Raw genomic sequence first — 23,390 nt, 5'->3', positions numbered from 1 at the left:
CTAAGCTGTAATTACTCAAGTGTATCAATTAATGTGAACAGCGGCGTGCGCTGACCCCCTTTGAGTCATTATTACTCGGACAGTGTGGGTGAGGTCGTTTGCCAACAAACGGCAAAAGTGAATTTTTGATTGATGAAGGGCGGCGACCAAAAGGTTATTTTTGTCGATTAATTGATGAATTGGATTAAAAAAAAAAAAAAAAAAAAAAAGTTTGAATTTCCATCCTTTTATTCAGAAATATGAAATGATTTGAAATTGACAGTGCAGAAAATGCATTTGAATTGTGATTCAGTTTCTGGTTTCAGAGTGCAGAATTTGAATTTGAATTTGAACGATTCCAGATTCGATTGTGGTTCCATGCTTTATTCTGGTTCCAAATGAGTGTCAATTCTCCTTCTTTTAGGAGGCAGGGTCCAAAAAGTTTGTAGGGATTAAATTAGGTTTGTCCAAAGTCTAAACTACAGCCATCCACTTTTAGCTGCCGGTTGCATTGACTAAAATGAACATTTTTGTGAAGAAGCTAACCGTTTTTTTTTTTTGTTTTTGCATGAATTTGTGTTCACTTGTTAATACAAATTTTTATTCGATCAGCTTTTTTTTTTTTTTTAATTACTTATACTTTGAATTTCTCACTCGGTTATTTTAAACCAGTATTAATATCAAACCTATGACCTTTGAACAGATAACTTTGTCATTTTTCACTTTCACAACCGAGCTTTATTTTTGAAAACCTCATGAAAATAAATCGCCGCATGAGCTTCCATGTTACTGAGCTCCCACCCCCCCCCCCCCCGATGGGCTGACCCGCTGCCGAGCAACTTGGCGACCCAGTTCCGATTAGCAGCTGTAACCGCGCGTGGGCACAATCTGCCCGTTGTGAACACGCTAGCGTTAATCACTGCAGACGAGAACACACTTTATTTTTTGAGATCTCTGGCTGTGTGTGTCTCAATGCTCAATTAGTAAACGTCACACCCCGTCAAAACAGGAAGCTGTACTCACATCAAAGAAGTGGCCCGTCATGCCGCAGCGATGGCACTGTTTGTGATAGTAAGGCCTCTCAATGCAGGAAATGTACAGGTGACCCGGAAGGCCGCAGTTGTTGCAGTGCTTATGGGGACACTCAGCGGACTTGTGGTCGGGAACGCCACAAAGGAAGCAAACGGGCAACTTCTGCAGAGTCACACATTTTTTTTTTTTTTAAAGCAGTTGCGCATATGTACGTGTTTAAGTGCCCGCCCACCACCCAAAAAAAAAAAAAAAAAAAAGAACTGACTTTGGGATCAGGGCAGTTCTTGGAAAGATGTCCAATTTTATCACAGCTTCGGCAGTGGACATTTTTGTCGGTGTAGTATCTGTTGGCAACACGCGGTATGGCTGTTCTGGCTTGCCGATCTTTGTTGGAGATTTGAGCCTGGAACAAAGACGCACAAATACATCATCAATTTACAATTAAAGGCAAACCATTCAGATTATTTGTCATACAACCGTTAATTGTTCCCACATACCTCCCTGTCCTTGTCTGAAACCACCCAGGGGCAATCATTATCCTCTTCAACTTCTGGAAAAACAGAAAGCGTTGTTTTCAGCACAGTATGCAGCGCCACAACACATGGAATTCAATTCTAGATTGTAAAGTAGCAATCGAAAGTAGCAACCAGAAAACAAGGGAGTGAACAAATAAAACTTGTTTATCTGACGATATCACACGATATTAAAGTATCAAAGGGGAAAAAAAAGAGCAGAGTCAAATTGTCTTTTTTTTTTTTTATTATATTCAAATAAAAATATACCAACACAACCATGACCGGCTATAAGTCTAGCGCAGCAGTGGTTCAAATCTTTTTATCTGTGGCGCGGAACAAAATAGTGATCCAAACAAATTATATTTAGATATCCCATCTTAAATATTATATCATTGCTGTCCAGTGAAATACACGTCCAATATTTCCAATTTTTACATGACTGTGGTTCCCACATTACAAACATCCCGTTAAAGTGAACATTTACAAACTAAAATCTAGAAATTGAAATACCTGAATTTGTGGAAAATTTGGTTTTTCTGTCCGTGTTTTTCACGCCAACCCATTAACCCAAAACATTACATAGTGCAAAATTAAGCTATTGCTGTTCCATTTGGAAAATCTCACTACTTCAGGATTATTTGGTCACTTTATGATGTTTAAAAATGACCATTTCACCAGAAATTGCAAAATAAGACCTGACATCCGACTTTTTATGTAGGCCAATTTTTTTTCCAAGTTTTGTACACACACAAATCATCATTCATTTGCAATACCACCAAGATCAGGCGCAACAAAGAGGCAAAAAGAATTGCCTGTATATTTAGGTATTCACTTTATCTTTTTCAAAATTACGGCCAAAAACATCCACCTCGGTTTAATCAGACCGCAACAAAAACTCCTAAACACGTGTGAATACAAAATCACGGCAAAATCACGTTTTCTGCTCAAAAGCAAAAAAAAAAAGGCCAAGAAAAGGCTACTAGAACATCTGAACTGTATTTGAGGTTCATTTTAAATGGTGGCAGGTGTGTCCTGTCTCCCACTGATTTGAATGGTTGGTTCTGAACACAGCTACATCCCCACTCAGTTATCCCACTTGTACAATCGTGTTATCTCACTTCTTCATTTTTAGGACCGCTCTCGAAAATATTTGTTTTTCTTTTTCATTTGAGTTGTGCATGTTATACATCAGACTAACGATGGGGAAACCTTTTTGAAATGATGATCTTGTTCCAGTTTCTTTTTAATATATATATATACATATACATATACATATACATATATATATACATATATACACATGTATATATACATATATATATATATATATATATATATATATATACACACACACATACACACATATATATATATATATACATATATATTAGTGCTGTCAAGCGATTAACATTTTTTAACTAAAGAATCAAAACATTTTCCATCATTGATCGCTATTAATCGCATTTTTCGAATAGAATTTTTTTACGAAGCTTGGAACCGATATTTACTTGAGTAAAATCTTGGAATTAATGGGAAAAGAAATAAAAGTATATTTCGATTCAAAGACTGTTCTAATAGCTTTCTTTGATCATTGAATATGATTCTTTTCCTGTAAAATACAATTGCTGAAGGATACACCAAAGACTTACAACTAATAACGTATTTGACTTTGGCTTTGCAAAGTGTGCATAGTTAATGCTTTCATTTTGACAGTCCTAATAAATAAATAAATATATATATATATGTGTGTGTGTGAATACATACAGTGCTCAGCATAAATGAGTACACGCCCTTTGCTACGTAAAATTTTAAACAATATCTCAATCAACACAAAAACAATTTGCAAAATTTTGCCAAGACCATGTTTAATACATCTGTTTGTATACTTATAACATGAAATGAAGGTTGTTAGAATAAATTAGATGACATGTTTTTCAATTTTACTCAAATAAGGGCGATGCAGAAATGAGTACACCCCACAACAAAAACTTCTACATCAAGTATTTTGTATAGCCTCCATGATGTTTAATGACGGCACCAAGTCTTCCAGGCATGGAATGGACACACTGGCAACGTTTTGTTCCATCAATCGTTTTCCATGACTCAAGAATGACCTCTTTTAGAGACTGGATGCTGGATGGAGAGTGATGCTCAACTTGTCTCTTCAAAAGTCCCCATAGATGTTTAATTGGGTTCGCATCAGCAGTCATACTGGGTCACCTTCTTCAGAAATCCCACAGTGCCCTTAGATTTGTGCTTAGGATCATTGCCATGTTGGAAAAGTGCGCGACGACCAAGGGCACGAAGTGATCTCTCCATGGCATAGAGTCCCAATGGTCAACATGTGCCCTGGCAAACTCTTTTGGCGCATTTTTTTTTTTTTTATGCCCGGGTTTTAGAAGAGGCTTCCTTGGTTTACGGCACCCATTCATGCCATTCCTCTGCGTCGTATGCCATATTGTGTCACGGGAGACAGTCACCCCAGCTTGGCTTTCTACTTTCTTAGCTAACTGCAGTGAACTTGCGTGCCGATTTTATTAAGAAATTATTGTCTCTCACAGGTCTTGTGATATTTCTATTCCGTGCGGTGCCATTGCTAACAACATGAAATGGGAAAGGGTTTTTCTTTAAGTAACTCCTATTTATAGTCAACTGTCTGCTTGACACCTGTGTAATGAATAATTAGACTCATCTGTGGACATTTGTAGTCGAAAATCTAGCTTTGCTCCAGAGTCTTTCAGTAGGGTGTACTCATTTTTGCACCACCCTTATTTCAAGAAATCTGAAAAAGTTGTTCTCCAAGTTACATTATTAACCTTAATTTCATGTTATAAATTAAACAGATGTTACACAAATTTCGGCGTGTCAACATTTTGGAAATTGTTTTTGCGTTTATTGACATCTTGTTTCTTTCTTTCTTTTTTTATCCGTTTCGAGCAAAATTACTGATAAAACATATATGACCTGCATACAAAAAACAAACAAACAACAAACCAAAAAGACTTGCGCGATACTTAAAGCAGAAAATACACAGGCTCGATATTCGTCGTTTAAAGTGTTATTTTTCGAAGGCGGTGTACTCATTTATGCTGTGCGCTGTATATGTGTGTATACTTTTTTTTTTTACTTTATTATTATCCACTGTAGTGTCTGACATCCGCTGTATCGATTTTCCTATGGTAGTGCGAGAGCAACGATGCAATACGCTATATTACGATACAACTATTTTGTCCCAGCACTCATAAACAGAGGAATCAAAACTGATAGAGAAACATAAAGACCTTAAAAGCCCGAGGCATGAGCTTAGTTTCCCATAAGAGTAGGATATACACAGTTACACACACCCACCCACACCCACACACACACACACACGCACACGAGTGCACACCGAAACTGACACTGGCAGCGCGGCACATCTGTACGAGAGACACTAACAGCACCTCCGGGGAGATCAGCGTATTCTCTTAAGAGGCACAAAACACTAACTGACATCCCGAAATGGTAACAGAAACATACACAGACACATGTTCTTGGCATTAATTATGAGCCGGTGGCAATGACCCGCCACGGGCTCGCATGCTTCCACACACGCATGCAGACACAGCCGTGCATCCATCTGGGCGATTAGCTGCTTGACAGTTTTTAGCCTTTGGACAAACACGCAGCCTTGAGCCCAAATCAAATATTACACTCTTCTCTGCCTCTTTCGTCTTCTGACTGGCTGTATCCAAGCCCTTATCGCTATTCCGCTCAGCCCCGCTTCTTTGCTTTTACTCCCTCGCCTCGTTTTCTGCCTGAGTCCCGATGTGCGGCGGCAAAGGGGAGTTATCAGCCCTCATCCCCGTCAAACAAATTAAAAGGACTGTTGTTTGGATGGCACCTCTTTCCGCCGTGACCTTCCCCTCGCGAAACAACATCCCGCTCGCTGACTCAAGTAAAAGTAGTGCTTTAACTCAACACCCGCAATCGTTAATGACGTCATGTATCCCAATGGACATCTTCAAGATTAGTGCGCGTTAATTATGATCGGGTGTGCCGTGTGAAATTATCCTACTTTACTGAGTTGGTCTAAAAATAAGTTTTAAAACGGAAGTCAACCCCAAATTATTATTATTATTTTTTTTTTTACAATGATATGTTCTATGCACCCCCTTTAGTCTAAACACAACATTCTTATTAGTATTACGTTTATAGAATATGAGTTAAGCAGTAAAATCCACCCGTTTTTCGCCATCTCCGAAGCGGCCATTTTGCCAATTGCTGTCGACTGAAAATGACATCACAGTTGCTCGAGGCTCAGGTAACAACCAATTATGGCTCAGCTTCAGAAAACAGGTGAGCCGTGATTGGTCGTTACCTGAGCCCTGAACAACCGTGATGTCATTTTCAGTTGACAGGAAGTGACAAAATGGCCGCCCCCTGAGATGGACAAAAACGGGTGGATTTTGCTGCTTAAGTCATATTCCATAAATGCAATCAGAATGCCGTGTTTAGACTAGTGGGGGTGCATTGAACATATTATTGTAAAGGAAATTTGTGGGTTGACTTTCCTCTTTAATACAAATGATGAGACGTAAAATAAAAAAAAGTTTAAAGACAGGTAGTTTATAAAATATTCTTCCACGAGAAGGTTGAAGGTACATCTGTGTCACACTTTTTAGTGACATTTTGTTTTGTGTGCACCTTAAAGGGGACAAACATATTTTTTTCAAAACTATGTTCTATGCAAGCCCACTAGTTGAAAAAAGGCATTCTGATAAATATTGCGTTTGTAGAGTAAGAGTTAATCCACCCGTTTTTAGCCATCTCCGGGGGCGGCCATTTTGTCTTCTGTCGACTGAAAATGACATCGCAACTGCTCGGTACAACCAATCACGGCTCAGATTCAGAAAACAGGTCAGCGGTGATTGGTCGTTGTGAGCAGTTGTGATGTCATTTTCAGTCGATAGAAGACAAAATGGCCGCCCCCAGAGATGGCTAAAAACAAGTGCATTTTGCTGCTTAACTCATATGCCACAAACACAATATTAATAAGAATGCCGTGTTTCAACTAGTGGGCCTGCTGTGAACATATTCTTGAAAAAAATATGTTTGGGTTGATTTCCGCCTAAGATTTTTTTTTTTCTTTTTTTGAATATCGTAAAAGGTTTAATGCTGAGTATTTCTATGAGTGTAAAGATACTGTAAATAAGGGAAAGTAGGTCAGATGTGACTCCTTTTAAAACACGTTCAAAGGTCAATCACAAGGAAGAAAACCAATAATAGCACTTTTGGTAAATATATCTCTCATATTTGCAATTTCAGCAGCTTTGCCTCATGATTTTATGGGTCCAAAAACTTTGGATACAATCACATTTAGGCGGGCGCATTTCCTTTGGGTTTTTACTCGTATTGATTCGGTTCGCACCATCTGCATGTGCGGCTACGCGCATCTCACCGAACGTTGTGATTCCAGTCTACTTAGTTCTGGTCAGTTTAGCACAGAGAAATGAACTAGGAAGCTCTGTGGTGCTCGCCTACTGTGAACAGGTTGTGGGGCCTCAGTGGGATGTGTGCATGCATAGTTGGCCTTAAACAACCGGGGATTGAGTCAATGAGTAGTTTGAAAGAAGGTAGAGGTTAAAGGTGTGTGCATGTATCAAGGAGCGGGTCTCTGTGTGCCGGCGTTGGTGACTCGACGAAAAGTCCTTCCAAAAAGCGTCTCCCGGGGGGACTCCACAAATAAAGAGCAGGAAGCTTTCCCTTAATCTAAGGGCCCCCCATCTCAGCAACACACACGCGGATAAAGGGTGAAGCTCTTTGTCACGGCCGAGGAATCAAACACATGCATGGGGAGGGGGGTGGGGGGGTGGAGTTGCAATAGAGGATTGGCGAGGGGAAAAAAAAAAGGTGTGTGGGGGTGGTGGTCTTTGCGTGAGGGGAAAAATATGCTAATCAACCATGAGGGTCTGTTCAAAACCAGAATGAGCTGAGCTGCTAGCTACATGCTAACCCAACACGTGAAGGAAGTGAAGAGGCAGATGGCGGTGGTTTCACTTCGCGGCTAAGCTGGCTGGAGAGATGCCACCGCTGCCATGTTGGCTGCATCCGACAGACCCTTTCAGCCAACCCGAACGTGGGACAGGCCAGGCGAGATAATTCCCCACCTCTGACAAAAGCCATCAGTAGGCTGATTAGCGGATGTCAAATCATACGATGACAGATTATTTTATGGCGTGAGGTCTGTTGAGAGTGAGTTTTTCTCCCCTATCTGCTCGGAAAATGTCAAGGATGGTCGTAAACAAGCTGAGGCTTGCCCCCCATGGTGGACCAACTCGTAAAATGTTGGTTGTGTCTTTTAACGCGATAGAAATGCGTGGGAAGAAAGGCTGGCAAGAAATTGGCTACGTTTACATGGACAAAATTTCTTTAAAGCGGAAGTCAAGCCAAACATATTTTTTTCAAGAATATGTTGCCAGCAGGCCCGCAAATTGAAACATGGCATTCTGATACATTTTGCGTTTGTGGAATATAAGTTAAGCAGCAAAATGCACTTGTTTTTAGCCATCTCTGGGGGCGGCCATTTTGTCTTCTGTCGACTGAAAATGACATCACAACTGCTGACGGCGACCAATGTCTTTCGCTCGCTCTGCTCCTACTAGCTTCCGGGAATAATAAGTGTTTTCATGATCGGATTATCAATCGACATAAACCACCCTTCTCTTTCAGAATAAAATCTTGATCGGAATCGGCTTGATCAAGTCCGAATATTCCGAATGGGGTGTGCGCGCGATGCATTTTTACTCCGATCGGGCTTTTAATCCAAATAAAGGTGTCAATAAAAATGTAGGCAGTGTCTGCGCCAACCAAGTTACGATAACACGCCTAACAACAACTACTAGTCTGGATGTCCTGCGGCTAGCTAGCATTACCTCAGGTTAACCTTTTGACCATGTAAGACTGCCGGTTTGGGGGAATGAATAGCACACCCCCGCATAAGAGCGGTAACACATGATTATTTTCTTGTGTGTGCTGGACATTTTTGTAGCAAATCCGTCCCGAACCTTCATCTGAAGAAAACCGATTTGGCTGGTAAGGGACAACTCTCCGATGATCCCATCAGCGTGCTGTCAAGGGACGTTCAAAACAATGGCATGGGAGAAGGGGGACACACAACAACGGAGGGGAGGGAAGATCAGGAAGGAGAAAGCGACAGATGCTACCTGTCTCCCTCTTAGGTACTCTGATTACTCTGAGATGCAGAGGGGAAGGAGGAGGACGTACATGTGTGTGTGTGTGTGTGTGTGTGTGTGTGTGTGCGCGCTGCCACTGACAACAGAACGGAAGTGTATGTGCGGCTAATGAACCGTGAACTCCCGGCTCTCCTGGGGCGATGCGCGCACGCACACGCACAAACACGGTCGGGACCATCCTCGTGGGAAGTGGCCCCGACACGGCGGTTTAAAGCAGATAACCAAAAGGAGGAGACAAGTAACGCCAAGATACATTCTCCATCCTTCAATATGCTCTCATTTAATAAGCAAGCGAAACTATTACCGCTAGCTAGCTGATGTGCTATGCTAAAAACATGAAAGCCTTGAAGTGTTCCGCCTTTGTCCCTGTCCAGACACTTAAACAGGAACCCCAAACCGCTCATTGTGCCACACTGTTGACTGGGCCCATTAACAAACCGAGCAAAGCACACACGCGCACGCACACACACACACACACACACACGCATACACACACACACACACAACATTGGAATGAAAGTGGGGCCCCTGAAACGGAGGTTATGTTTGATACTGAAGCGACAGGGCCGGATTAGCAAAACTATACATGACAATGGCGAGGCTCGGGAGGAGCGTGGAGGGTGTCTGTGTGTGCGCGAAAAGTGTTTCCTTTGTGACATCACCCCTGCCCCGCCGCACGGCCCGGTGCAAGGTTAAACAAGGCGAGAGGCTGGCGAAGCGAACGCACACGGCTTTCTTTAGTTCCTTTTTGTGGGTCTGAAAAGTCTGGCCGAGGATGTAAAAATACAATAGCAAAAGGGGAGGGGGAACAAGTGAGGTGAGCGTGACCCATGAGAAAGTACATGAGGAGGAAATGCACGGGCATGACAAGGTTTACAAGATGAAAGGTACAATCCACGAGCGAACAAATTTAAGGACAAATTTGACATTCCATTGTGTGGCCTGGTTAACGCACAGCTAAACAAATCAATCGCGGTAAAAGCAGGTTACAGACTTAACTCATTCGGTGTCAGCCATTTTCAGACCCTCCTTTACCCTAATACTTTTTTTTTTTTAAACCAAAGTGGAGCCAGGTCTATTCAAATCCATTCTATGGGTTTCTAACTTTTACAACCTCATACACAATATTTTTTATTTTAGTTCCAAAGGCAAATCAAATGTTTGCATTTTCGCTGCTGTTGCATCTAATTACAGGAGAATGTGGCCCAGGTTTGAACTGCGGTGATTCTTTTGTTTTTTTTTAATAAGTGTGTCCCATTAGATTGATTATTCCATCAGTAAATAACGATGGATGTCTTATGTACTATTGCAATGTCCTGAAGAAGTAAGCACGGCATGCCAGGCTGGGATTTTTCCGTAAAGTAGAGAAAGACAAAGCCTCAAAAATTCTGGGAGGATTGTTTAGAAACTTACTAGATAAAGATAAAATTTTACCAAAGTCATCTTGATCCCAAACATCTAGAAAAAGTGGCACACAGACTTGGCTGGTCATCCTGGAAGGGATTCCCCCCAATCGGCGGACTTCCCAAAAATATTTTTTTCCAATATGTTCTATGCAGGCCCACTAGTTGAAATGTGGCCCTATGATTAATATTGCATTTGTGGGATACAAGTTAAGCAGCAAAATGCACCCACGTTTAGCCATCTCAGGGGGCGGCCATTTTGTCACTTTTGTCGACTAAAGATGACATTGAAGTTGCTCAGGGCTCAGATAACGACCAATCGCGGCTCACCTGTTTTCTGAAGCTCCATGATTGGTCGTATCTGAGCCCTGAGCAACTGTGATGTCATTTTCAGTCGACAGAAGTGACAAAATGGCCGCCCCCTGAGCTAGCTAAAAACGGGTGGATTTTGCTGCTTAACTCGTATTTTATATTAATCATATTGCCTTGTTTCAACTAGTGGGCCTGCATAGAACATATTTTTGTAAAGAAAATTTTTGGTTTGATTTCCCCTTTCCTATTTTTCTCCAGATGTCTCTCTTTTTTTTTTCTTAGCCGTCCTGTGGGGCTAAGATCAGGTGATAATAAAATTTGTCAACGGTGGCCTTGTGAAGCCTTCGAGATGAAGGCAACAGTTTGACTCTGGAACAGATTTCCATTATTTCCTATGCAGATTTTCTTTTTTTTTTCTTCAAAATTCGAGGTTGGCATACATTCCGTAACAGACTGCGTTCGACCTTGGAGGCGCTACCGTAGAAGCAGGTGCCATAACCCTGGTTGAGTTTCATACCAGCCCATCTGATTATCCAACTCAGCCCACGCCACCCTCCTGTTCATGACATGCTGACTGTTCACCCCCTGCCAGTCCATGACACCCCCCCGACCCTTCCTCACTTACACACCACGTTGGCAGCCATGGCAGGGCAGGTGGCCAAGCTGTCAATCAAAGCCCCGTGGCCACGCGGCAACACCATAGACACCAATTACCACGCAGCAGGGGCGCGGTCTGGCAACCGCATGGCAACCGCATGGCCCAATCAGGGAGCTCATCAACAGGGACCAGGGAAGGCCAGAAAAAAGTGAGCTGGCACATTGGCGTGTATGTGCGCACACACGCGGCATGACCAAGTTATCCAAAAGCGGCTCGCGTGTCCAAGGGCAGGTAGGCATTGTGTTGTTTTAATATCCGTTAGCTGACTGCAACATGAATTTTCCATTCAAAGCGCTACGTTTATCTCCATCTATTGGCTAATACTGACCGCACAGATGTGACTCATGACAGCTTTTCACCAATCAAGCGTGAGCGCTTCAAATAAATAAATAAATAAATACATAAAAGGACAGAACCCTGAATGACCCATGCCTGAAACATGTTATAGCATGTTTAAAATGTGGCCCCAAAACTCATACAAATGAAAGCTTTGGAGTCTTTTTTTTTTTTTTTCTTTCATTTGTATGCATCGTCGCTGCCCTGTGAAAAACACCTATGTCTATTTTTATCTTTTTTTTTTTTTTTTTAATTTTCACATTAATGGGATGTCCATAACGCGGGAAGCCCATTAATGTAAACTTTTTGAAAAAAAAAATGGACGATATACTATTTGTACATTAAAGCGCCAGTATGAAAGTCGGTAGGAAAATATGAATCAAATATATTAAAATGCTGATCAACGAGACACTTTGCTACACAAACCAACAATTGTTTTTGACGACAAATGGGTGAAAATGCGTTGGGCATTTTATGATAAATATGAATACAGGTAATGATAACTTTCATCAAGAAAAAACTAAGGCTTTAACTATTTACTAGAAAATAACAAACTAATAATAATAAATAATAATTTGATAGTTACCCACAGGTTTAAAAAAAAACCAAAAAAAAAACTAGTACTATAACTAAACTAGAGCTAAAAGTTTCTTTAAGTCTCACTTTCCAAAGCAAAAGGGCCAAAAAATGTGGTCAAACTAAGAAACATGTTACAACTTCAAAAATTGTGTATATGTGTACGTCTAACTATCTATAGACATACTGTAAGTGTGTAAATATGGCCAAAAAATATAATATTCCAGGCCTTTCTTGTTGTCTTTTGCTGCAAAGAACACAAATACTGTGGCACACAATGTCTGTAAGGGGTAAATAGATTTTAATAAAACCGGTGAGTTGCAACCTCAATTTCATTTTGATGAATTTCCTCCTGCGGGAGTGAGCCGGGCGGAGGCTGAGAGGGTGGAAAGGAACGCGAGCGGGTGTGGGAAGTGGGAGTAATGCGGGGGGTGGGGGGCGGGGGGGCTGGAAGGCACAGAGAATTTTCATGATTGTTATTTTTGTTATTATACAAAGCAAGAAGGGATGCGGGGTGGGAGATAAACGGCGGTGGTTAATCAGAGGCATTTTGTGCAGCGCTCCATTATGGGGGCCGGTTGGGGACGTCGAGGGGGTTATTTTCCAAGGATCTTTGGCCCCGGTAATTAAGCTCCATTCACTAGGCCCTGTTCCCCAAATTAAAAAAAAAAAAAATTGTCATTAAGTGGAATTTACCATAATGCCTTTTTATCTGCTGGCAGTACAGTGTGAGCGCGCGGGTTTGTGCGCGGAGGGTCGAGGAGTAGGAAGGCGGGGTGGGTAAGGAAGAACCAATAACAGTCGCGCACAAATACATACTGCACAGCACACACTCATTCAGAGATGGGGGCAAATTGAAAAAGTGAAATAATCCCGGACAGCACCGTATATTTGCATGAGCAAACATCACACAGACACACACGGACATGCCCACGCGCACGCACCAAGCCTCCGTTTAGTCCTCCAAATCCGCAGCCTTTGGGATAATTAAATAACGGCGCTTTAAAGTTAATTCACATGGAACGCGCGTGCGCGCGCTAACGTACGCACGCACCAGGAAGTCCAGTGAGATAGCGTTTGATGGAGAGAGAATGATTGAGGAGCAGAAAGCTGCGTCCCTCAAGACTTTCTAAAACAATACAATTATTAGTCTTTAATTAGAGCGGCCCCTCTGCAGGGACGAGGGACAGCAGAACAATAGAGGATTAGAAGCAAGGCTGCTAATACAGTCCTTTATTGCTTCATTCAAATACAGTACATGAATGCATCCAGCTGTTCTTTTCCACAAGCAACGCGTTGCTTTTTGTTCCTCGTGTCATGCGGGGATCTTAACTTCAGACTGTGCCACTGGACCACCAATACAGCATGGTAGTACAGTATTGGGACTTAAAAGGGGAAGTCAACCCAAACGTATTTTTTTCCAAGAATATGTTCTATGCAGGGCTTCTAGTTGAAACGAGGCAATATGATTGGTATGAAATAGGAGTTTATCAGCAAAATACACCCGTTTTTAGCCATTTCAGGGGGCGGCCATTTTGTTACTTCCGTCGACTGAAAATGGCATCACAACTGCTCAAGGCTCAGGTAGCGACCAATCACGGCTCACCTGTTTTATGAAGCTGAGCCATGATTGGTTGTTATCTGAGCCCTGAGACAAAATGTGACAAAATGGCCGCCCCCTGAGAGAGCTAAAAACGGGTGGATTTTGTTGCTTAACTCATATTCCACAAGCACAATATCAATCAGAATGCTGTGTTGCACTGACATGATGCAACACCTTAAAACTTTTAAACGATTGGTTTGGACCTCAAGTCAATTGCTCCCACAGGATAGAAAATAATGATCATACAAATATCAATCAAGGCTGACCTGTTTTTTTAATCTGAGCCGTGATTGGTCATTGCGAGCAGTTGTGATGTCATTTCCAGTCGACAGAAGACAAAATGGCCGCCCCCAGAGATGGCTAAAAACGAGTGCATTTTGCTGCTTAACTTATATTCCACAAACTCAAAATTAATCACTATGCCGTGTTTCAACTAGTGGGCGTGCATAGAACATATTCTAGAGAAAAATATGTTTGGGTTGACATCAGAACATATTCTGATGTTCTTTACTACAACAATGGCTATGTTTACATTAAAAAGCCTGATCGGAATAAAAATGCTTCACGTACACACCCCATTACGAACATTCGGACCCGATCAAGCCCATTTCGATCAAGAGTTTATTCTGAACAAAAGGGGTGGTGTATGTCGATTGGTAATCCGATCGCCGCGCATGAAAACAATTATTCCGAAATTTCTGAACAAAACGTCTTTACCGCGCATGTCTGTGACGTCAGTATACGCGTTTATGTTATTCCCGGAAGTTAGCAGAGCGAGCGGAAAACATGACGGCCGTATCTCCATTAGGAAGTGTTAGCTCAATGTAACAGTACAAACGGGAAAAATAAGCGGGATAACGCTAACGTTTTGATTAGAAATGGACGGAGCAATGTTTTGTTGACAGTCGCTACGGCTTCTTCTACTACTATTCCCGGTATATTTGGCCAATCTGCACGTGTCAAAATCATTTGTTTCGATCGAAGGTTTGATGCATGAACACGCCCGCCCAAATCAGATCAATATTTTATATGTAAATATTAAGAACAAATAATACATTTCCCCCCAAAAAGGCTACTTATACTCCGGAGCAGCTTGTGTTTTTTCTTCTTCATGACGCATTTTTTGACTGGTGTAAATTATAGTCCAACAACGACGGCATTTTATAAGTACATACAGGGCAGGGCGTGCAAACTGTGCCGAATGATGTCATTTCTTGCCTTATTTACATTTTGTCGATGCAGTAAATTCAAATCACTTCAATCAATCAATCAAATCAAATGAAAATCAATTAATCCAACATCAACCATTTGTATTCTCTCCAGCCCTCTGGCCTTCCTTTCTTTTACTCCCTCATGCCTTTTCTCTCCTGCTCCTGTGATACAAAAGGTCCAGTTATAATACGACACAAAGAAGAGAAACAGGCCCGAGACAGTCCAACACAATTACTATTGATCAGTCTGCTCTAGAGGGACAATAATCCAGTCACCTGACAAATGTTGTCCAGCCACAAAATCTTGGTGGATCAAAATGTGGTTATTTGTTCACACCTGACAGTTCACAGTGACCACACGAGAACATTTCCCGACTCCATTGCTTTGTCATTCACTGTGGGCAAGAATGTAAAAACTCAAATGCCAATAAAGTTGGGATGTTGTGTAAAATGCGAAAGAAACTATACAACGATGCGCAAATCAATTTCAGCCGATATTCAATTGAATACACAAGAAAGACACGGTATTAATTGTACGATTAACCGGTTCTCAGAATTTTACTCTGCTCAATATCGGAATCGACGACAGCCTCAAGCAAAGCATATCTCGGTCGGGCCCTACTTACTACCTCTTATTGGAACAAGCCCGTTTGCTCTCTTTGAACTCACTCTCAACTCTTTCAATTTGCTTAATAATTAGGAGCAGCGTCTTCAATTAGGCTCACCTGGGAAACTCATTTATCAAACTGGGCTGAGATTGACAATGATCTAAATAGACAGGAGAAACAACTCATGCAAAAAAAAAAAAAAAAAACTTGCCCAGAAAAACTAAAACTCATATGTTGATGCTAATAAATCCCATGTGCCTTCTAATTTGAACCACTGTAAGTGTCTTTGCATCATTACAACTAGAAACACTTAACTTTGTTTCTTAATTATAGTCGACATTGTTTTGCTTTTGAAGTAGCAAGCACAAGTGGGTGCTTCTTTTTCTGCTGAATTCTGTTGGAGCACTATAAATGCATCCGGTCCAAATGAAGAATTGAAATGAATCCAAAGACTCTGTAAAGCCAAAGTGTGTTTTCAATTTAAGATGCCTCACCGAAACCAAAAGTGTGAAAAGCCCAGCATATACACACTAGTGTCACGTTAAACAGCAATCGAGTGTGTGTCTGTGTGTGTGTGTGTTAGTATATAAGTGTGTGTTTGTCTGACAGCCTGTTCAGAAATATCAATGACTAAACTCCCCAACGAGGAGGTAACTATCTCCTTGGCTCTGATTTTATCCACTGTAATTAATTCCCCCCCGCGCCGACTTCAGCTTTATCGGCCGTTGGCCGCCGCGATCTCAGCATTTCATTTAACCGTAATCCCCGGGATAAAGGGCCAGCCTTGGTGTTTTAATGCACTGGCGTGTGTGCATGCGGGAAAATGTGCACGAGCACAGACTTGAAACTTGACACATACAATGCTTAAAAAGAGTTGTGCTGGTGGAGCGGCGCTGATGAAAATGAAATGAAAATAAAGTGTGTGTCTCTAGTTTGACATTCTAGATGGCTTTTTAGACAACTTTTTTTTCGCGGGCTGCATCGGCGCTACATAAACATAAAAAAGAAAAAAAACCAAAAAACTAGGGAAATTCGGAAACGTGTCAGAAAGCTTGTCCTCAGGAGCAGGACATGGGTCACACAAATGAAATGAAGAAAAAAAAAAAAAAAAAAAAAAAAATTAGTTGAAACACGGCATTCTGATGAATTTTGCGTTTGTGGAATATCAGTAAAGCATCAAAATCCACCCGTTTTTAGCTAGCTCAGGGGGCGGCCATTTTGTCTTCTGTCGACTGAAAATGACATCACAGCAGCTCACGACGACCAATCACGGCTGACCTGTTTTCTGAATCTGAGCCGTGATTGGTCGTTGTGATGTCATTTTAGGTCGACACAAAACAAAATGGCCGCCCCCACAGATGGCTAAAAGGAGTGGATTAACACTTATTCCACAAACGCAATATTTATCCCAGTTTCAACTAGTGGGCTTGCATGGAACATATTCTTGAAAAAAAATATGTTTGGGTTGACTTCCGCTTTAAGTCAAGGGCACACTCATTTTTGTCCCGTCCAGTTTTTTTTTTGTTTTTTTTAATAATCATACTGTTTATATATCTGACATCAAAAAGTGAATTTTAAGCATTGTTAAAAATGTATTACATCCATTGCTTTTGTCAGTTTCACTAAAGGCATCGACACGTATCATCTACAAGCGTTAACACTGTGGCGGATACCAAAGTGAACTACAGCTGACAAAGTACTCTCAACCGAGCCTCCAAGATGGACATGGAAACAGTGCGCTTCAATTAAAGCGAGTGCCAGTTCAGCCAGACCAGGCCCAGCTGGTCTGTGCCTGACGAGGCCCTTAATTAAGAGACGCCAGGAGAAGTCTTGGAACGGCCAACGTGCACACAGCGAGGAGCCTCTGGAGAGGACACGCCTGTGTACAGGTGGGCTACACCACTGCCAAGAATTCAACACGCACGTACATGCACAAGTGGGACCTTGTAAAAAAAATAAATAAATAATTAAATAAATAAAATACATTCATAAAATAAATGAGAACCAAGTCCCCTAATCATATGTATTATGCAAGTGTGCATGCGCACGTGTGTGTGTGAACTTGTGTTTCCGACAAAACACTCCCCCTTTGCTGCTGGTGGTCACACAGAAATGTGGGTAGACGAAGAAAATCGCGTTAAGGGATCCATGACTGCTTTGCTCACCTCCCAGCCCAACCCTCAACTTCCTGTTCCTCATTTGAAACATGCATTAATATTAACACAAAAAGCTCTAAAGCCCCTTTGGCTTTAATGTCACAACCCCGCCCCCAAAATATAACACCACCTAGGGCTACTAGTTAATAAAGCCCTCTTGACCACCCCCGCGCAATCAAAGACGCACAATAAGGGGAAAGTTCTTTCGCCAAAATGAAAGTGGAGAAATTAATACAGTCTCGTGGGACACCCCTCGCTCCAAACGTCCTACTGAATGCCCCCCTCAACAATAATTGTATTTCCTATCAAGTGATTGCTTAATTAGCATGATTATTATTAGGTAATTGTAATTGACATTTGCACTACTGAGTGAGCCAAAAAAAAGTCAGCGGTTAAAAAAAGAATAAAAAAATTAAAAAAAACACTGACCACACTTATTCTAACCCAGTTTCGTATGAAATAACTGCACCTAAACATTTCAATATTTAATATTTATTTTAAAAACATTGTATAAATCTAAAATAGATTCATAATCAAATACATCATAAGTATTCTTGTTAGATTTTTTTGCTACTTAACTCATTCGGTACGAGACATCTCCAGACCTTCTTTTACCCTGACATTTGAAAAAAAAAAAAAGTAAAAAAAAAAAAAAAAAATGTATATAAATAACTTCCTGGGATTGAATGGCTTGACTGTGAAAAGACATCTAAATATGTCGTTGGGATCGATAGAAAATGTGGGATTAAGGTGTTAACTTTTATTTCATTGAATCTTGTGCGTTTCTTGCATGGGTGTTCATGTGAGCGTATTATCCATTAGCTTTGGGGCATAATGTCCACTGAGGGTTTGCTGAAAAGAGATCGCCGTGGGATATTGTGGGGAAAGTAAAAGGTTACAAAACGTGCAGAAAAAGTCCACCATAAATCGGGATCCACATCTTATTACCGCGTCCGCCGGGCTACAGTAACACACAGCACAACAACCTCGCAGCACCCTTAACAAGTTTAACTGCGCCTCGCTAGAAAATAATTGAGCAATTCTGACTCTATAAGGAACTGCTGACAGTGAAAGTGATTTTCAGTGGACGAGGGCACGCTTATTGGGCTCACCTCAGGCGTGCTGAGGGGACACCGGCTCACGTCGATTTTACGGCGGTATTTTCCGACGAGCAAGTGTCCCAAAAAGTACACAAGAATACGAGCTGATGTACCGAATAAACAAATTCTTAACAAGTACAAACCGCACACTAACTGTCAACGCGCATTAGAAGAAGTTTGAACACAGCTGGGCTGCACTTCAATATTTTTCATCTACATTAAGAAGCTGCCCTTTATAGTAAAGAGCAAAAAGCCGCATGAATACAAATGAGCACCTGCAACCACAGCTGCAGATGGTTTTGGTTATTTTAAAGTCGCTAAGAAAGGAGAAAAAAAAAAAGGCATCGACATTTTCATGCATTATTTGACAAACACGGCTCGCTAGATATCAATTAATAGCGCCGATATATTTACTAACGACAAACAATACTGGCAATCATAAACGCACTGAAACATCAGAAGAGATGAATAAACAAGAAAAATAAATAAATGCAGTTCCAAATATATAAGTTATATTCGCTCATAGCTTTAATTAGTCGCACTGATAAATCACGACAATGTGGAAAAAAAAATAATAAATGTGACTGGGATGCGTACCACAATAAATTGCAGCATCAATTGGGATTGAAAAACGGACTTTTTCGCAACCACAAAAGTGCATGTGTGGCATTCTGCTTGACCGGGCTGGAGGAGTTTCACACACGGAACAAACGGACACAAAACGAAACCAAAATCGCAGACTGGGGATGAACCAGCTTCCGACAACAGCGTAGCCGTGCCCCAACTTCTTTCGTCGCATCCAAACACAACTCAAAAGTATCATCGCCCAAAAAAATTGTTTGATTGTCATTCACACAGTGAGCAAACATTTCAGACAATACGCCTAAAGCATGAAAATAGAGCCCAAAAAGTAATTTCCAAAAACCTCAATTTTTGTTCAGATTATTTCCATCAATGGGACAAAACCGCATCAAAAATTAACTGAGTAAGAATAAAATGTAGCGCAAGCAAAACAATATCTACTCGGGATTACTGAAACCAAAAAAAATATTCATAAATCCATTTAATAATTGTGGACATTTGAAGCATGTTGTGCCTTCATTAAAATTGTTGAATAATATAGACGATAACAGCTACATTTAACGGCCATTCTTTTCTTAAAAAAAAAAAAAAAAGGACATTCCTGTAGCCTCGCACAACAATTTTGAAAAATTATTTTTGTATTTAAAACGACTTGCACGTGAATGTTACCATTCAACCATTTGCTCATATAAGGTTGATACAGTATTCTCGTTTTCATATGTTCTGTAAAAAAAAAAAAAAAAAAAAAAAAAAAAAAAAAATGAAAAAAAAAATCTAAACCGTGCCACAGCATTTTCATGCTGTGTGTGTGCGTGCGTGTGTCTGTTCAAACACGCTGTGTGGTAGTGTGGGTGTGGCGTTACACCTCGTGTGGCACTGGGCAGCCAAGATAAGCACTGATCCTATCCATGCCTCCCTTCTGCAGTGCCTGCCCGCCCACGTGCACACGCACGCAAACACCCCCCCCCCCACACACACACACACACACTTCTTGACACTGCCAGTTACATGTTACTGTAATCTCATTTTCGAATACCAATGTCCAAAACATAATCACAAACATTCAGAACTGCAGCGACAAACGCGGTGTACCCATTTGTGCCTGTATTTGCACTGCAGCCTGGCACGCCAGAAAGAACCCAGAAAGTTCCAAGCGTACGACAGGCCCACGAAGGAGACAGGCAGTAGATTGCGGCAAAAGAACAAATACAAACGCGTCCCTGAAGCCTTGGCTCATGTCAAAGGCGACAATACGAGGAGAGATAAGTAAGAAAAAGTGGAAAAAAAAATAAATAAATAAAATCGGAAAAATATGCTCCTTTCCTTTCGATTCACTCACTCACACGCACACACACAAAGTTTAGTGAGCACTTACCAGGACTGGAGGGGCAAAGGGAGACAAGAGAGTGTGACCAGTGAGCGAGAGAGTTTAACCACTTATTCAAAGTTTAGCTTCGGCACACTCCCCTTTTTTGCCCCAAATTCATTCACACCTCTGAGGGTGCAAGCCGGATTTTGGGGAGGTCCGGTTTTGTTCCCTCTGGTTGCCTTTGGATGCAGATTGACCTCGCTACTCTGACACACTTTTTCTACTCACTTTTTAGAGGAGCTAAGCAGGGAGAGGCTGAGTTAAGCAAATGCGATTTGAAAGGCGTGCAGAGAAGAGGTGAAGGCATACAAATACCGTTAGGCACACTGCATACATGTTAGGAGTACACACACACACACACACACACAAGCAAACAAAATACGAGAAAAGAAACCGTGAATAACAAATGGGAGCATAATGACCGGTTTCAGAAACCTGCAAACCCAAAGTCAGAACGAATCTCTAAAAGTGCCTCTTAGTAACGGGAGCTAATACACGCACATACAGCGGCGTCAGTTTTGGCAAAGTTTAACTCCATAAGCCATCACGTGGCGGTCCTAGCTTGAATGGCACCGCTCATTGCCGGTGTTAATGCTAAAATTGATGTAAAATACCATTGACATGCTAAGGTAAAATTAGCATCGACTTCCGGGAGTGATATTCCTTCAAATAACGAATATTCAGACACAAACACATCAGAAACATACACATACAGGTAATATAAACAAATACTCAAAGCCAAGACAGTCTTCCTAATCTGTGAAAAACGGGTTGTATTAGTAGAACTAAATCACAACTTCCTTGTTCTACTCCTCATCTCGTTGTAACTACTCCATGCATGCAAGGCACCACACTGCCACTCATAACAGCAACAACATTATGGTCGTTGTCATTTCAACATGACATTACATGAAATACTGATATTACATGTAACTGTCCCAGGTTAGCCGAGTACGCCCCAAGAAATGTTAAAATGAAAATAGAACAACACAATAACATTACATAGATAAAGAAATCTATGCAGCAGAATGAAAATGCAAGAGGCTTGAATTTCTCATATTTACAGGGTCATTTTGGACTTGACAAAAAGAATAGAGTGTTCATGAATAAAGTGCTCGACGCGCAGGGATGAATAGGCATGATAGTATCATGGTAGTTTTGAGTAGTTGAGTTTAGGTAGTTGAACAAATTTCAAGTTTTGAAATCAATGAATAATCGTTTGTATGAAACGTACTTTCAATATCAATTTTTTTCCATAAACGCCGAGCAAGTCATGTTTTTCAATCTTGACAAGAAGAGATATGCAAGAATACAAGTACTGTAATCTCATAAATCAATTTTGCTAAACTTCACATTAACTAGATTTTGGATGGCCACACCAATTTGCATTTTCTTTGAGGAGATAGAGTGGCATACACGGATTCACCAAAAGAAACTATGACAGTCATGGCATAAATGCTACAGAAGAAGCAGCTTTATCAGTACTTAAAGTGGAAATCAACCCAAACACAGTTTTTTCAAGAATATGTTCCCAGCAGGCCCACATATTGCGTTTGTGGATTATGAGTGTAGCAGCAAAATCCACCCCTTTTTAGCCATCTCAGGGGGCGGCCATTTTGTCACTTCTGTCGACTGAAAGTGACATCACAACTGCTCAGGGCTGAGGTCACGACCAATCACGGCTGACCTGTTTTGTGAAGCTGAGCCGTGATTAGTCGTTACCTGAGCCCTGAGCAGTTGTGATGTCACTTTCAGTCGACAGAAGTGACAAAATGGCTGCCCCCGGAGATGGCTGAAAACAGGTGGATTAACTTTTATTGCACAAATGCAATATTTATCTGAGTGCCTTGTTTCAACTAGTGGGCTTGCATAGAACATATTCTTGAAAAAAATATGTTTGGGTTGACTTCCCCTTTTACATTTCTTCATCAACCCATTAAGGCTTAAAGCGCCTGGCGAAACATCTCTCAAAAACCTACGGGCTACTTTAGAATCACACTCTAAAACCTGAATTTTTCCCGGAAATTCAACACCTACAAACTAACTTTAGCAGATACCTAAACATAATTCCAAAAGAATTTGAGAACTTCGACATGTGGCTTACACGCGGCCTTAGTTTATTATTTACCGGTTCAATCGAAAATATAAAAATAAAGTGTCAATAAAGTGTAAATAAAAAAAAATCTAGTGGTAATTACCATCCTCTATTCTGTTACAAAGCCGTCAATATCGTCATTGTCTACAAACATATATCTTAAAAAAATAAATAAATAAATAAATACATAAAATGACGTATACGCTGGCTGTAAAAGTAGAAAGACGCAATAGCGCTCCGAGCTCTTGTAGTGAAAAACGGTTCTGCGCTCCCGATTAAAACAAAAGCAGAACACATGAAGAATTTTGAATACAGAAAACTGTCTCTCGCGATCCTTACAGCCTACCTTGAGGGACTTCAGCTCAGTGAGAATCTCAAGGATTAACACAATAATAAGCTGATTATGAAAAGGGCTCAATGTTTTGCAAATATTTAGTTACCCAAAGAAATGACATTGAGGGAACATTAGCCTCCTGGATCCTCAATTTAATTCCATGATTAATATAGCATATAATGGCAAAAGGAGCAATTCTTGTGTGACAAATGCATCAGCTCAAAACAAATGAGGCTCGTCCATGAAATTTCAAACTTTCATTTCATTCTGGGAGGGGGGTGGGGGGGGG

General features: G+C 41.1%; 1 protein-coding gene across 1 annotated transcript in view; it reads right to left on the bottom strand.

Annotated features, from left to right (window-relative positions):
• Positions 1 to 23,390, bottom strand: part of zcchc7 (zinc finger, CCHC domain containing 7) — a 45,273-nt gene that overhangs the window by 14,847 nt on the left and 7,036 nt on the right. Inside the window, exons 4-6 of the mRNA XM_086034097.1 lie at positions 1,509 to 1,561; positions 1,277 to 1,414; positions 1,003 to 1,173 (exon numbers count right to left, since the gene is read on the bottom strand). Coding sequence (XP_085890223.1) covers positions 1,003 to 1,173; positions 1,277 to 1,414; positions 1,509 to 1,561 — 362 coding nt within the window. The remainder of the gene's footprint in view (positions 1 to 1,002; positions 1,174 to 1,276; positions 1,415 to 1,508; positions 1,562 to 23,390) is intronic.

This window comes from Filicampus tigris, chromosome 6 (genome assembly GCF_054856515.1).
Source record: "Filicampus tigris isolate MCC_2025a chromosome 6, RoL_Ftig_1.0, whole genome shotgun sequence".
Lineage (NCBI taxonomy): Eukaryota > Metazoa > Chordata > Actinopteri > Syngnathiformes > Syngnathidae > Filicampus > Filicampus tigris.
The sequence above is the reverse complement of the archived record's forward strand: the minus strand, read 5'-3'. Positions and strand labels throughout refer to the sequence as shown.